Source organism: Micromesistius poutassou (genome assembly GCF_964030765.1).
Source record: "Micromesistius poutassou genome assembly, chromosome: 8".
NCBI classification, from domain to species: Eukaryota; Metazoa; Chordata; class Actinopteri; order Gadiformes; family Gadidae; genus Micromesistius; species Micromesistius poutassou.
In genome coordinates this window covers 16,618,549-16,634,502 of record NC_140278.1, presented here as the reverse complement: position 1 = coordinate 16,634,502, position 15,954 = coordinate 16,618,549, and the positions used below count along the sequence as shown (strand labels likewise).

General features: G+C 44.3%; 2 protein-coding genes across 2 annotated transcripts in view; both read right to left on the bottom strand.

Annotated features, from left to right (window-relative positions):
- The window catches only part of dgkb (diacylglycerol kinase, beta), a gene marked incomplete at both ends in the record, with an annotated part of 46,487 nt that extends 43,267 nt beyond the window's left edge, over window positions 1-3,220 (bottom strand). Inside the window, one exon of the mRNA XM_084471541.1 lies at window positions 3,151-3,220. Within this exon, the coding sequence (XP_084327667.1) occupies window positions 3,151-3,220 (70 nt within the window). The remainder of the gene's footprint in view (window positions 1-3,150) is intronic.
- Window positions 3,221-15,616: 12,396 nt separating this feature from the next.
- Window positions 15,617-15,954, bottom strand: part of LOC311351797 (uncharacterized protein) — a gene marked incomplete at both ends in the record, with an annotated part of 15,695 nt that continues 15,357 nt past the window's right edge. The window contains one exon of the mRNA XM_084471935.1: window positions 15,617-15,697. Coding sequence (XP_084328061.1) covers window positions 15,617-15,697 — 81 coding nt within the window. The remainder of the gene's footprint in view (window positions 15,698-15,954) is intronic.

Below are 15,954 nucleotides of genomic sequence, written 5' to 3'. Positions count from 1 at the left end.
TTAACAGTTAACTAATTGTCTCACAATAATTGACGAATGGTGTTCATGTTGACTAATAGTGTTTATGTTTAATAAGGAAATTGTGTTCATCTGTAGCTGAGTTAGCATTAGGGTTTAAAAGTTCCTGTAGGACAATTTTAATTGCAGACAATTGCAGGAATTGTGGTTGATGTTTGTGAATGGTTATTGTGGATTGCATTTGTCAACGGGTTTGAGTTTCGCTTTTCCGATTTTGGGGTCCCATTCTCACATTGCGAGTTTGGTTTGAGACGCGAGGCTGATCTGAAAGATGAATGTATATATCGGGGGCACTATACCTGTGTAGAATCATAACAGTGTTGTTCCGCGGGGGAGCCGCGCTCACCTCCGCTCTACTGTACACATTCAATTCTGTTTAGATTGCTTCGATTAGATTCTCCACGGAGCCCTCGAGCCTGGTTAGACTCAAAAGACTTAAGGTATTTTATTTATTTATTTATTATTCATACTGCGCACGGCCGTCAATTCTCCCAGAGGGAAGGAGTATATGTAACCTGAGCAGATTTCTGAAATGAGAACGCGGACACTTGTCATTTGGACGTCCTCATATCAACAACACATCTGATGTTAAGATTTCTGAAATGAAGATAAGGGATATAAAATGTGATTTACATTTTGAACATTCTTACCATGGTAAATGTAGTTCTGTAGTCAAAGATTGGGCAACATGGTAAATTACTATGCGGTATTTCAAGCTTTGGTACACCACCCAAAACAAGTCATAGTAGACTTCTTGAATAGGGAATGTTTGATTGTATTGATAGCCTATACAGAGACGACGGGGACGTCTGGTCCCTTTAATGTGTGTTGCCGGGTAGGAATAGTGCAGAGGTGTGTATTATTATCAACCGCTGACAGTCATTAGCATTTATTACACACAAAACGATTAGGGAGCGGAGTGCTTATTGTCCGTCACCCTCGTCACAGACAGCCTCCCTCTCTTCCCCCCTCCCCTCCCTCCAAGCCCACTAATGAACCTCCATGTTTGTTAAGTAATCACGGACCTGGGAAAGAAAATGGAACAAAAAAACAGGCAAAACACGGCATATGCAAATGAGTTATACAAAGTATGTCAACAAGCTTGTATAACAACATGGACGCACAACAACAAGTATACCATCACAATGTCAGAACAATGTGAGGCGTTGGATTTTTTTAAGTTTGACATTTTACATTTATTTCTCCTCTGGTTTTGTTAACAGCATGCACTCTAATGTATGATGTACAATGGTGTATGTTTTGTTGGTCATAGTAGAGATAGCATACAGAGGTAAAGTAAAGCTTGATCAGCCCTTGAACACACTGTTTAAGAAGGTCACCGCTGTTATATACATGGCTAATGCATATGGCAAATGATTTCTGCTCAAAACCATTATATGACCTTTCCCATCGTACTTATGAGCTAGAACTGCACTCTTAAAGTAGCGCTGAGAGAGATAATACTCACTTAGAGAATACCCACTCACATCAAAATACAGGAGAGCATGAACCACTCTGAGTCAAAACATGAGGGGGAAGGCTAGAGGGAAAGATAGGTACAGGAGAATACCGACCATTATCTACGACATGTGACAATGATAGAGAGAGAGAGAGAGAGGGGGGGGGGGAGAGAGAGAAAGAGAGAGAGAAGGAAGAGAAGGAAATAGAGAAGGAGAGAAGGAAATATAATGTAAAACACGTTCGTACAAAGTTGTCGTTCACATAGTTCACTTTCTTAGCTTTCTCTAAGGTGGTGAGGAAGTCACATTTAATGTTAACTTTTCCTTTTTCATTTAGTTTATTTTAAAACACATGACTATTAACTATAAAACAACATGAATTATATGATCAAAAACTCCCAAAATCAAATGCCTGTTAATAATGAAAATGAGTCAAAAGGCCTAGAGTGTTAATACAGCATTGTGAGCAGAGTATAAGTGGGACGTACAGAGTGGTAGAAACAGTGTCCTCAGTGGCAGAGAAGCAATTAAAGGAAATAAATGTCAGTGGCAAGTAAAACGCTTTGCGGGTAGAAGAGTTCCCCTGCGTAAAGCGTTAATTATTTAGCTTTTGACTTGGCACCATGAACAGCTCATAATGGAGCCACACTTAACCATGGAGCCGAGCAGTAAGGTAGGACCGACTCTGAAACACGTTGTATATGGTAGGCCATTGTTACCTTTATGATATGAACATGTTGTATTATTAAAGGTTATAAACAGATCTAATACAGATGGAATGGAAAGCACTTTTTGGAGATGAGGTTGATGGGTTCCGACCCATGATTTGTGGTTTGATGTCAGAGACTTGTAGAGTTTTATTGCTGTGTTTGGTTTGGGAAAATGGGCCCATCATTTTGCTCAAGTCAAGACGACGCGCAGGTATCTTCAAACCAGGATAAATTATTTTCCAAATGATGTAATGCTTAAATAATTTTGTTGGTAATATAAACTTTACTTTACTAATAAACATTTTGAAAGAACATTGCTATGCAATTGCCTGTGCGTGGGTCTGTGTGTGTATGTGTGTGTGTGCACGTGTGTGTGTATGTGTGTGTTAGTGTGCGTGTGTTTGTGTGTGTGTGTGCGCGTGTGTGTGTGTGTGTATGTGTGTGTTAGTGTGAATGTGTTTGTGTGTGTGTGTGTGTGTGTGTGTGTGTGTGTGTGTGTGTGTGTGTGTGTGCGTGTGTGTCTGTAAGTGTGTGTGTGTGTGTGCATTAGTGTGTGTGTGTGTGTGTGTGTGTGTTGTGCTGGGTTTTAAATTAAACATTTGGAGCCCAACAGTTAATTTTCGTGAAAAGTACATTTCACGTTAGTGCTGCCTAATGGATGAATTGAGACTCCTCATTAAATCTAGTGGAGAGAGAAATGTTCTACTTGAATATGAGTTTCACCACTGAACTATGTGCACAGTATGATGGACTGGGCAATACACTGTGCTGTAGTGACGCAAACTTCACAGAAAGTACTGCTTATGTATTCAATGAGTTTGGAGGGGAACTCACTGACAGTGTGAAAGAACATCTAGGTGTCATGACACCTGTCTGCCCACGTACACAGTTTAACACACACACACACACACACACACACACACACACACACACACACACACACACACACACACAGTACTTACACTGGGCGTAGTCTTGCAGCAGGGAGAACTCTGCGGGGGTCAGTGTGACCCACTTGTCATGGTCTGTCATGATGTCACTGGCCCTCTCTTCTCTGATCACCAGCAGGCATGTCACCCTTAAGAGACACACTGGCCCTCCCCCCCGCTGGGGAGAAAACAACCGACAACATCAGGACATGTAATCCTCCCCCCCACCAACCCTCCCTGAGACACACACACACACACACGCACCACTTACCTCTGACATCCCCATCCACTCGTGTGCTTTCTTAGTGGTCGGGGGACTGTTATCTTTCTTGTATTGGTCTCAAAAGGTCTCTACTGACCCTAAAACATGTCAGGTTGGGGTAACCTGACCTGGAAAACCATTGTTGGGCGATTTGTTCCATTACCAGTTTTTTCAGTGTCTCCTCATGCACATGTTTTGAACTCAACATCTCTGTTCTTCCATGCAGGGGCAGAGCAGTGTAGTGGCTAGATAATTAACTTCAGTAGCTTTGGATAAATGAATAAACTAATACACTATTATATCCACTAATAAATAACAGTGATTTGAACAGCCCAAGTTAAATACACGGCTGAAAGTGTCTATCATATCACCCATCATATGAATGTTGAGAAGATGAACATCTTTAAATGGTCAACTAAAAAAACTCCAGGAACACAAAACACACAGGCGTGCCCCCACCCCCAGCGTCAAGAGGAGATCCTGCTAACTCATTTGCATGCATTTGCATATGGGATCGTCATAGGATCTAGTGATATCACAAAGTCGCTCCTCTGTGCATAACAACCACTCAACTTCGGAAGACTGTCTGGTGCCAAGTCAAAGCCATGTTATAGAGGGGAGTCAACTTTAAACAAAAACATGTTTGGTTTAGAGGGTTGTTTAAGATGGCCAGGATTAGCGGTTCAAGCAGCCCTGTGGCTTTATAAGGAGGGAATGATGCTCACACTGCCAGGGTTAGGGGTTAAAATTCTCACACAAAGTGTGCTGTTTACAGTACCTATGGCCTACTCTGTACATGGTCCTGGGTCACAGCAGCATATTTAGAGTCATCGCAATAGGGCTTCCACACTGCCATGTCACATTGTGAACGACTACCGGCAGTTTGAGAGCAAATGTTGCACACACACACACACACACACACACACATATTTGAATATTTGAATTTTAATTGGTCATTGTTCCGAAATTAATCTTTAAATAATTTAGTTTGAAACTGCATGAGAGACGTGGCTAAATCAAAGTTTTCATTAGCCTAGGTTACGGTTATATTAACGTTGATTTAGGATTTTACAGAACTACAACTCTCTTGAGTCCTCTCAATATGGAGTACCGCAAACAAAACAAGACGCCTCCTATCTTGCCTTCTAGCCCTATATTGTAAATAGCAGCTTCCCAAAACGCAGGATTGCAGACAAAACCGTACTGGAACAGAGGATGTCAGGTAAATGTTGCTGTATGAAGGGTCTCCTCCCCCGCTACACTTGTTCACTATTGCTGGCTGAAAAAGCGGTACACTGTGTAGGTCGAGAGTGCAGGGGACCTCCTAAACTGCCTGACAGCAGGGCCAATCGGGTGACAGGGAAAGGGAAAGGGGGAGGTGGGGGAAGGAAGACATGAAGGCAGGAAGGAACCGCATGGAGAGATGCTGTTGTCATGGCAACAGAAGAACGTACAGGACAAGCGGGGGCATATTTTACTGTCCGACAGGGTATCGATACGGAGCAGCATGATTACGGAAAATATATTCAATTCTTTATTTAAATGGCCGGTATTTAAAGTTTGGTTTTTGGCTTTCCTTGTAATAAAATAATCATGCAGTATTATAATCTAACATTTAAAGTGATTTTGTGTTGGAAACTCCCTCAACTCCCTTGTCAGCCAAACTCAACACTGCATATACCACAGATGAAATCAATGGAAGTAAACTAAATCTATTTTTATCACCATTTCCATCAGTGTATTTATGAACAGACCAGGAAAGACGAAGTCATTGGTCGTGGGCCCATATGGTTTATCAACACACATTGCCCTACAAGCACGAGCCACCTCACCAGGAACATGAATTAACTATAAGCACCGTCCTCTTATATACGCTGACTGAATACGGAGGGGAAACGCACTGTGTGGACGTGACAATGTTAAACTCATAAACTTTCAAATCTGCAGCTCGAACTGTGCCCCTAAGAGATGTACTAACCTTTTCAACGCATACATGTTCCTCCACATTAACATGGATGGGATATACTCGTCTGCCTGGACAGATGGCTCCTGTGCAGCCTGTAGCCCCATGCACTGTAAACATTGTTTTCTTCTTCTCTTAGCAGCGATGCCTAGGAGCAATGTTTCATCTCCGATGTTTAATCTAGATATATCTATATATAAATAAGCCGTATAGTACCATGTATTGTAAATATTTGTCTGTATGTATGTGATCTGGTGGAAGCTTTAATCCGTTACAAACACTCTGAGTGCATACATTCCTAGCATCATTGTTTCATAACGACCGCAAATCACGCATCAGAAACTCAAACAGGTCCACACGTTTTGCCATCTACGGCGCAAACAAGGGAAGTCCCAACATCTGTCCACTAAACACCTGTCCACAAAACATCAGTCCCTGGGAACCACGTGGAACGGTTCCTGTTTGATCGGAACCTTTCCCGCCGGTGACCACAGTCGGAAGAACCTCGGCAGAGAGAGGTCCACTGAGGTTCTACTGCAGCAGAGAGAGCACAGAGAGAGAGAGAGAGAGAGAGAGAGAGAGAGAGCGGCGGCTTCACAGCCAACAGCATCAACATGCCACTCACCTGCTGCACCAGCGCCGGCTGAAGCGATTGGAGATGGAGATGGAAGAGGAGAAGTAGGAAGAGGAGAGGGAGGAAGGTTGGATCTTTACTCCTTCTCAAACGACGGTCGCCACATCAACGATGTTCTCCTCGTTCATCTCGACGCCACAGGGCTGGAGCGGAGACCCCCCCCCCCCCAATCAGACGATCGTCTTTTGTGTGTGTGTGTGTGTGTGTGTGTGTGTGTGTGTGTGTGTGTGTGTGTGTGTGAGAGAGAGAAACAGAGAGAGAGAGTGACTGGTGTGTTCTGTGTATGGATGTGAGTGTGTATGCAGCATGTGTAAGAGCGCAAGCGAGTGGGAGAGGGGGGGAGAAAGAGGGGAGGGTGAGAGTGAATGAGAGAGTGTATGAGAATGTGAGGCTGCTGTTTGTTGAGGGTTTTGTGTTTTCTTCCAGTGACCGCCTGTCACACTGACGGCACCGAGGGAGGCAGAGAGGTGAGGGGTGAGAGACATGCAGCAGAAAAAGAGAGAGAGGGATATCAAGAGATACTGAATGAGAATGACATGAGGGGATAGATTGTGAAAGAGCGAGGAGAAGAAAGGAGAGAGAGAGATAGCTCTAGAGGGGGGAGATTGTTAGAGAGAAAGGAAAGGAGAGCGAGAGGGATGCGGAGGACTGAGATTGTGAGGAAGAGAATGAGAGCGAGGGGAATGGAGAGCGAGGGAGAGATGGGGAGGCGTGCATGTGAGATAAAAGAGGGAGGGAGAGGGAGTGTGTGTATGAGGGCAAGCACGGAACCATCCATTTATTTCCGATGCTCTCTCTCCCTCTCCCTCTCTCTCTATGCTTATGTCTTTAAACCCTGGGGGTTCCGGAGCAGCCACCCCCCCCCCGCCCCCCCCCCCCCCCCCAACCTGCACACTCCTGTTACGGTAGCGCGTCACGTCGACATTCAACAAGATGGACGGTCCATGGAGACCAAACTACAGGAACACTCTCTCCTTTGAGATGATAGATGGAGGAGAGAGGAGAGAGAGAAGTAGAGAAAATAAACCTATTCTATAAGAGGAGAGATTAGGAAAAAGAGAGAGGGTATGAGAAGGAACACAAGACGGTGAGAAGAGGAGGAGAAGGTGTTGCTATGCAAGCAAGTCCGATCAAGGTCGGATCTGAGTTGGTGCTTCAGACTGGAGCGGTAGTCTTTAACATGCAGAGAAAGCCGGATTTGAATGACTGTGTATATATTCCATATATCTTAATACATCACCATGAACCTGCTTAGTGCTTTATAGGAAACAATGTGTAACGGAACGCATACAATTGCTCTATAGATGTTATTTCTATATTATTTGAAATTTATTTATTGGTACCCAACGGATGCCTCAAATATTGTGTTGAACATAGTGGTGATCACTGCTTCTCGGTTGTTGTCTAGCTCACTGATTTGTCGGCCAATGGGCAGAGAGAGGCAGGATAATCAGGTGAAATGTCATTCTGTCTCTCTGATGCTCTCCTATATGTTTGTTTGTGCTTCTCTTCTCTGCTTTTTTGTTTGAGGTTGCCTCCTGCCAGAGCTACTGGTAGCTTGACTTCAGCTCAAAATGCACACACCATATTCTTCACACACCCATACATGCTTCACTACTGGGGACCAACGTTCATTCATGGATGTTATTAGTTGGGCTTTGGTTATTTCAAGGACATAAATAACCTTCAAATAATTATTCCCTTTTTTGTCGCATTCCAGAGCCGGTTTGTGACGATAGGTACAGGATTAAACATTTTATTATCATATATGATAACTGTTGACATTTGTTCAAGACTGTTCAGACTTTATAAATATCCTCTTTTATTTATATATAATAATAATGGCAAATATAACGGCTGGATAATAACGGCAAATATGCTCATAAAATTCACACAGACAGCTTGCTTGGCGAAAAAGTCCCTCGCTCCAAAAACACATCGATCATAAAAATGGATTACATAAATAAAACAGCTGATACCGGATTCCATCTTGACGGAAAACTGTTTGCAAACGCAACGATATACAGGGCTGAGGAATGCTTTAAATAGCAGCATAAAGTGCCTGTGTCAGAGCCACCCTGTCGGCCCGACGCGTAACCCATCAGGGCCAACATAAACACACACAGCCTCTTCTGCTACGCCGGGCTCAAAGGGTTCTGTTCAAGCCTGCTTTCACACTCATGTGGCTGCACACCGAGGCGCCAACCATCGCTGCATCTCCTTCTTCTTCTCTTCCAGCCGACCACTCGACCTCTGATGTGTTTCCTTAGAGAGGTTTAGTGATCATCACCCGAGGATCCAAGACCACGTCGGATTTGCATCGGGATGGAGAAAGACGCTGCTGCTACAAGTGCTCGTCAAGTCCCTTCCCCTGAATACATGAATGATAAAGAGGTACATGGGTTTGGTTTTGAAACGGGGCATTTCTGAACGGCATTGGCTGCTATTCATGACTGACTGGCTACCTACAATATACATTCAGATTGGTTTCTTTATGAGCCGATAGAGAAATGAAAATATCAAGCAATTGTTGTCGCCATAACACACAGAGGGACCAGTAGAGAGCTACGCTGTGTGTGAGACTGTGAGTAATGACGCCCCAGGGCTCACGACAACAACAGGCTTCATCGCCAACGCTGGCTCTTCATTTCACCGCGGCCTCTCTGGGAACGGTCATCCGCTGTGCACATGGTCCAACCGGGGCCGTGGATGAGTCACGTCGTCTGTGTAGTAGTGGGGTTCCTCAGAATGCAACGTGCTCCGCAGACGATGTGCGAGATGCACCTTTGGCGGACGGCACCCAACGGATGAAAACACTGTCTGTTGCCATGGGCAACCGTACGACCAGAAAGCCGTCAATCGCTTTTTGCGCATTGATCACGGGTGGCCACCGCGCGTCATAATGCGCTCTGGTGGCGTGGGGTATGCAGGCAGCTTAGACGCCTCGCCTGCGTGTAGAAGATAACTGCACTCGTGGTTTTGCGTACGGTACAGCAGTGCTATTCAGGAGCCCTTTCTCACGTTGGCCACCGATGGCTCAGTCCTTGGTGAACCTTTGTGGGTGTCTGAGACCTCAGGGTCAATGTTTGCTGTGGATCTGTTTTTGGGATAGGCAGTGTGAGAATACAAACAAAACAATAATGAATGGTCGTCCACCCTCTTTGGGTTGCATATGAGGAAAATAGCACGGAAATGTCTCCTTTCTGAGACAGCCAGAACTTGACCAGTCGAATCAACGCAGTCGGATCTTCCACACACGCAGACGAAAGGAAGGATTTCCTCAGTTTTGTTTCCCTGAAAATATTCCTCCAAATTCCCCCTGTCATCCCAGCCCATCAGTGTGTTGGTGAGTGTGCATGTGTCTCCCCCATTACGCACAGCGTCTTCACAGCGCTCTAGTGGTCGCATATGCGCTCTACCCAACCTCTGGCTGGCTGGGCTATTTATAGCAGGCCCACAGTGGAATCTAGCGTTGGACACAGTGTATCTGAATGGGGGATGTTACATAAGGGGGTTTATTTGGCCACAGAGCTCCTAGGATCCCTGGTGCCCAGAGGCATCCCTGCCTGCAGTCCTGGCAGTAATGAATTGATCCCACGACACTGTTGCTTTAATGCTGTCGTGCAGTATGTGCTGCGATGTGACAAGATTTAATTCATCTTCGGTTGCAGTTCCTCGTAAAATGAAGCCCCGGATCATCTGCTTGGGCTAATTTCTATAGGTTATTGATCAAAGGTTGGCCAATTCGGTTTGGTAGTTAACTGCTTGTCTGTTCATCTAGGGTTATCTAGGGTTAACAGGTTATCTGTCCTGTTAACACGTTTTTGTCAGATATTAATTTTATTATAGTCTCAGAATAAAAAAAATAAAAAATAAATTTGCTGATCAGATTAGATCAGATCCATGTCACAGATCACACACACAAATGTATCGCTATGTCAATGATAATTTCATAAAAATAAATGCAACAGGATTCAAATAATTCAAATCCTCTGAAATTGTGTATCAGTGGAAGATGTCTTCATTAAATGGGACAGTATAGTCATTCCAGCAAGAGTGTGCATATGTATGTGTCAGTTTGTGTGTGTGTGTGTGTGTGTGTGTGTGTGTGTGTGTGTGTGTGTGTGTGTGTGTGTGTGTGTGTGTGTGTGTGTGTGTGTGTGTGTGTGGGCATGCATGCTCCTGTCTTCATTGACGTGTGTTGTGCTACCACGTAGGCTTGTGGGGGTCTGCCCATCTGTGTGTGTGTGTGTGTGTGTGCGTGCTCCTGTGTGTATCTGTGTAGCAGACACGTGCCCACGTAACCATGTGTATAGTGAAAGTGGGGCATCCCTGCATCCTGGGTGCAGGAAGGAGGGTGCCAGGTCATTACCATAACATGAGTCACTGGAACATTCTGCTGCACCAGAGGAACAAATGACATTTTGTTCGCTCGCCCCATCTGCCTCCCTCGCCAGGAGGGGTTAAAACGCTGAGCAAAAGACCCTCCTAAGGAGCACTTAAGTTAGTGTATTCGTTTCCCGGAATTTTTTAACTAGTTTCCGCTGTATGAAATTGTAAATATGAATATTAAACTGGTAATGACGAAAGGGAGAAATGTTACAGCCCTTGGTGACCGCTTAACCTGGATATACTGGGAACATTGCTGAGTTCTTAAAGCCGATTTATAGTTTGGCTTCGGTGTGTCTACATTTCCTGGCTCCAATCATATCTCACCGACAGACAACAGTTCATTCACATCAACAACTGCACCTCCTCCACCGCTCCACTGTCCCAAGGCGTCCCCCAGGGCTCGGTGCTCTCTTCATACTTTACCTGCTTCCCCTTGGCAACGTCATCCGCCACCATGGTCTCAACTTTCACTGCTACGCCGATGATGTCCAGCTCTACATCTCCACCAAATCCATCACCTCTGCCACTCACTCCACTCTCTCCAACTGCCTCACTGACATTAAATCCTGGATGCACACCACCTTCCTCAAACTGAACTGCGACAAAACTGACATGATCATCATCGGTCCCAAATCCATCACAAAAACCATTCCTAGCTTCTCCCTCACTGTCAACACCTCCACCCTGTCTCCATCCCTTCACAGTCGCAACCTCGGAGTCATCTTCGACAATAACCTCTCCTTCGAACACCACATAAAACAAATCACCAGAACAAAAACATCTCCCGACTCCGCCCATCACTCTCTTTCTCCGCTGCAGAAACCCTCATCCATGCCTTCATCACCTCCAGACTCGACTACTGCAACAGCATCCTTTACGGCACACCATCCAAAACGTTAAATAAACTCCAGTACATATAGAACTCTGCTGCTCGTCTGCTCACCCACACCCGCACCCGTGACCACATTACCCCCGTCCTCCAGAACCTCCACTGGCTCCTGGTCCCACAACAAATTCAATTAAAAATCCTCCTCCTCACACACAAAGTCCTCCATAACCAGGCCCCTTCCTACCTCACTGACCTGCTCCACCGCCACAACCCATCCCGTAGCCTCCGCTCATCCAACGCAAACCTCCTGTCTCCACCACCCAGGACCAAGCACCGAACCTGGGGCGACAGAGCCTTCTCTGTTGCTGCCCCCTCCCTCTGGAACTCTCTCCCACACAAATCCGTGACTGCACCGACCTTTCAACTTTCAAATCACTGACAAAAACTCACCTTTTTAAAATTGCTTTTAATGTTTAGCTTAGTCTAATGTGTTTTTAGTGTTTTTCTTACCATTTGATGTTGTTTTTACTGCTTTTATGATGTATTGTAAAGTGTCTTTGAGTACCTAGAAAAGCGCTTTAAATAAAATGTATTATTATTATTATTATTATTATTACATCACTTGTGTAGCCCACGCCAGCATTGCATACACACACCCTCCAAAAGCGTAACAGGTAAAGGGAATACAACACGGAGGAGATTGAAGATGGGCGAGTTGAGAAGATTTGCATGTGTACGATATATGTTCATGACATGTCATCGCCACGTTATTAAGATCAGCCTATGTCACAGGATCTGTGGTGCGGAGGTCTAGAGTGATGTCACAACTGAGGGCGTGCATGGCGGGCGTGCACGTGGCTTACGTGTCCCTGGTGTGTGCTGCTGAGTAGGGAGACACAGATGTGACCTCCCCTTTATCCTCAGTCCACTGAGCAGAACAACCTACATACACACGCACACGCACACACACACCTGTACATTAGTATCATTGTGTTGCCCCTAGTAGAATGAGGCAGGAGAGGTGGACTTTGCCTTTATCGTCAGTCCACTGAGCAGAACACACACACACACACACACACACACACAAACACAAACCTGGACATTAGTTTCATCGTGGTCGGATGAGGCAGGAGAGAACCTTCTCTAAAAGAAGACGGCGACGAGAGAAAAACAAATGTGAACTAACATTCACCCCGCTCTTATTTTGAAATAAAATAATACCACCTTGCCCACCTACTCCTTTGATTTATTCCCTTCTATCTTATGATCTTTGTATGATGAGTATAAAAACTAGACTAAAGGACGGAGAATAAAGCAGCATGGAAATCAGGAAGATGACAGCTTAGAAGTAGATGAATGTACAACAACAGAAATGTACAAGATTACAGTACAGGGTCCTGGAAATAAAGGCAATAGTCAAAGATTTTAACAACTGTACAAAGTGTGCGTGTGAATTTAAAAAACTCCATCACAGTGTAAAAGCTGTCATTATTTAGCTTTGTAATTATTTTGGGGAGCTTTTATTTTGAAGGCACCACAAGATGAAATTGTCTTCCATTGTGTGTCTAGTCAAATTAAAACTTAATTTCCCTAGCATCCATTAAGAAGGAGCCACCTCAGGGAGAGCTCTGCCGTATTAGCAGAGCTGTCTCATCTACAAGGTACAAGGCCAATCGTTTATACTCCAATCAATACAGTAGCTCTGCATCCACAGGCTGCTGACAGGCGGAACAGCCTAACAACTAATCCATAAATAGAAGACATTCACTTTCTCTCTTTCCTATTTTTCAAAGTAAAAGACCAAATTAACTTCATCATGCTGCATCCGTGGCAACGGGGGGCTGAAAGAGTGGAATAAATAGAAACAAACTGAAAAAAAACACCCTCACGTAAGAGCTGTTATGTAAGCTGAAATAATTCATACAGTCCCCTTCTCTCGACCCCAAGGACTCCATGCTAATAGAATATTACAATCCAAAGGGCAACACATGAACTCAGGGACTTTATAATATCTCCAGATTATCTCTGTATTACCTCTCTCAAACCAAACACCTGCCTAGCACCTGGGGGTCCTCTGCTTAATGTAATACTACCTAACAATCAACTCATATGCCAATATCAATAACATATTCGGGAAGGTGAAATACTCTTTGTGACTTGATTTCACCGCAACATGGATTTCTTTGCTGGATACTGGTCCACCATATTCCATTCACAAGAATATCATAAAAGTGTCAGTTTCATTTCAGATGAGGCCACTTGCGTCCAGGGGAAAAAACGGGTATTATCGGAATAAGCCCATAATTCCCTTTTCCACACCACCGCCACACTGAGCTCATCACAGATAATCTGCCAAACGTGTGGAGATGAGAAAATAAATCTGTAGATTTAGACTTCTAGACAGGACTGCTCACATTTGGACAGATTCTCCTGGTTCTTTCCATGATGGCAATTATGTTTTTCGGAAAGTGAGGCATTTTTTTGGAAAATCGCACACATGGTTGGGGTACCATCATTCTATTTTATTTTTATTCAGCATTCAGAGGAGAGAACATGGGATGCAGGCCGTGGCTTAGCCTCCAGGGTGTGTGGTGAGTTTGTTTTGATAGGCAATTCTTCAACACCTTTATTACAGGTTCTGATGTTGGACGGGAACCAAGTCCAGAAAGAGAAAAACACAGATGCTGTAAGTGGGATGGGATCCAAACTCCAATCGACTGCTGATTTAAATTCCCCAGAAATGTTGGTTGGCGACACCAGGCTTTCTATAAGTTGTTTCAGCTCCTCCTCAGAATGCACTTATTCATGGTCGACTGTGTGGAAGAAATGACTGACCAAACTTATGAATTATTACATCACCAAAGTATTACTATTAATAAATAGTCATACTTCATCCAGATTCAGGCAAGTGTTATGTGGGTTTACATTTTTGTGTCTAGTCAACTTAAAATTCCATGAAGAGGACCACCCAGATGTATGCCTTTTCTGCAATGGTTCATAATAAAGATACATGGCCCATGTTTTGAATAACGGAGTTAAAAAATTGTTTAAGAAGCGAGACTCACCACTTTCATCAGGGGCAAGTTACTTTCTAACGCGGGTTATAGAGTCTAATCTTTGCACAAGGCTACCGCTCACAACTGAACCATCACACTGCATGTGTCCATCATCACACAACAAACCCCCACCACCAACACACTAACTCCACCTTCCGCATGAATCGGTACGGCTGACAGTACGATGAAACACTGTCGCTGGGCTGCGAGTGTGTGCATCCCTGGTGTGTGTGTGTGTGTGTGTGTGTGTGTCTGCGGTTGCGTTGGTAGTAGGCGAGCGGCCATGAAGGGGGGGGGAGGGTGTAATGGCACCATCTGGTGTGCGCTGAGCGTCACTCCTCCACACACTCCTCTGCGAGGAGGAGCAGGTGGAGTCCATCTGCTGGTGGATGAGCTCCGTAGTCTCCGGGCCAGTGCACGGCTCACATTGTCGCTACATCCTTTTTACAGGGGGGGGCGGGTTGGGCGGGGGGTGAGTGTGTGCTTTTTTGGGGGTGTTGCAATAACATTAAGAGGAAGAAACAGAAAACATTCTTCTATGCATGCATGAGTATAGATATGTAGATATATAGGTATAGAGATGTATAGATCTAGTTATCTTCCACATACCTGTCCATGCTGAATTATAGATAATAACCCTATTCAAAAGTATTGCACCCCCCCCTGCATGCACGCTCTTAAACTTCAACACAAAACACCCTTCTAGGCCCGTTAGACGATTAGCCAGGCACACCTGTGTGTAGCTCACCTCGTCATCAAAGACAGTAAAAGAAAAGTTTCTCTCTGGAAATACAGACTTTATTCTCTTGAGGTGAGTTAAATGGCAAATCAAAAAAGAATTGACTTGAGATGAACACTATTATCAAGACTGGCTTCTCCAATCCTAGACTCGACTCGACACTCTGAGGCATCCAAACCTATGAGGCTTAATCAATATCATCAGCATTATATTTCATGTGCTGGTTTTTCACTGTATATCTTACAGTGTAATCACAGTGATTTGACTGCATTTCGTCAACTTCAACATCAACTTCATTCACAACAAGTTCAAGTAGGCCTACATGTATTCATTTGGATCTAGTTAGCAGGCTCTTTCAACAATGACCCTTAAAGTGATCAGAAATAGTTTTCATTCTATTTACGTACAAATAAATGATATGTACTGTATACACCATTGATACTTATACTCATTGATACAATTATTGTATAAAGATAATCCGATAATTATCAATAACTGAATCCACACTGGTATAGCAGTTATACTGTAGCATTATGTTTAAGTTTATGGTATATTAAATATGTATTATATATATATATATATACCCTTACAGTCCCAGCACATTATCCAGCTGTGTGATTGGAATCAGTTGGACTTGTTCTTGATGCGGACCAGCTGGGAGCCATTGTGCAGTACCCAGAACAGCAGACAGAGGGCGACAAAGGCCTGGGGAGACAACAGAGACCTGCATTAGGTTCCTGCGGGTTGAGAGAGAGAGAGAGAGAGAGAGAGAGAGAGAGAGAGAGAGAGAGAGAGAGAGAGAGAGAGAGAGAGAGAGAGAGAGAGAGAGAGAGAGAGCTACCGTCTGTGATAATTACTATGAAATATGATCACTTTCATATTCAGAGTGAGTTAATAGAGAGAGAGAGAGAGAGAGAGAGAGAGAGAGAGAGAGAGAGAGAGAGAGAGAGAGAGAGAGAGAG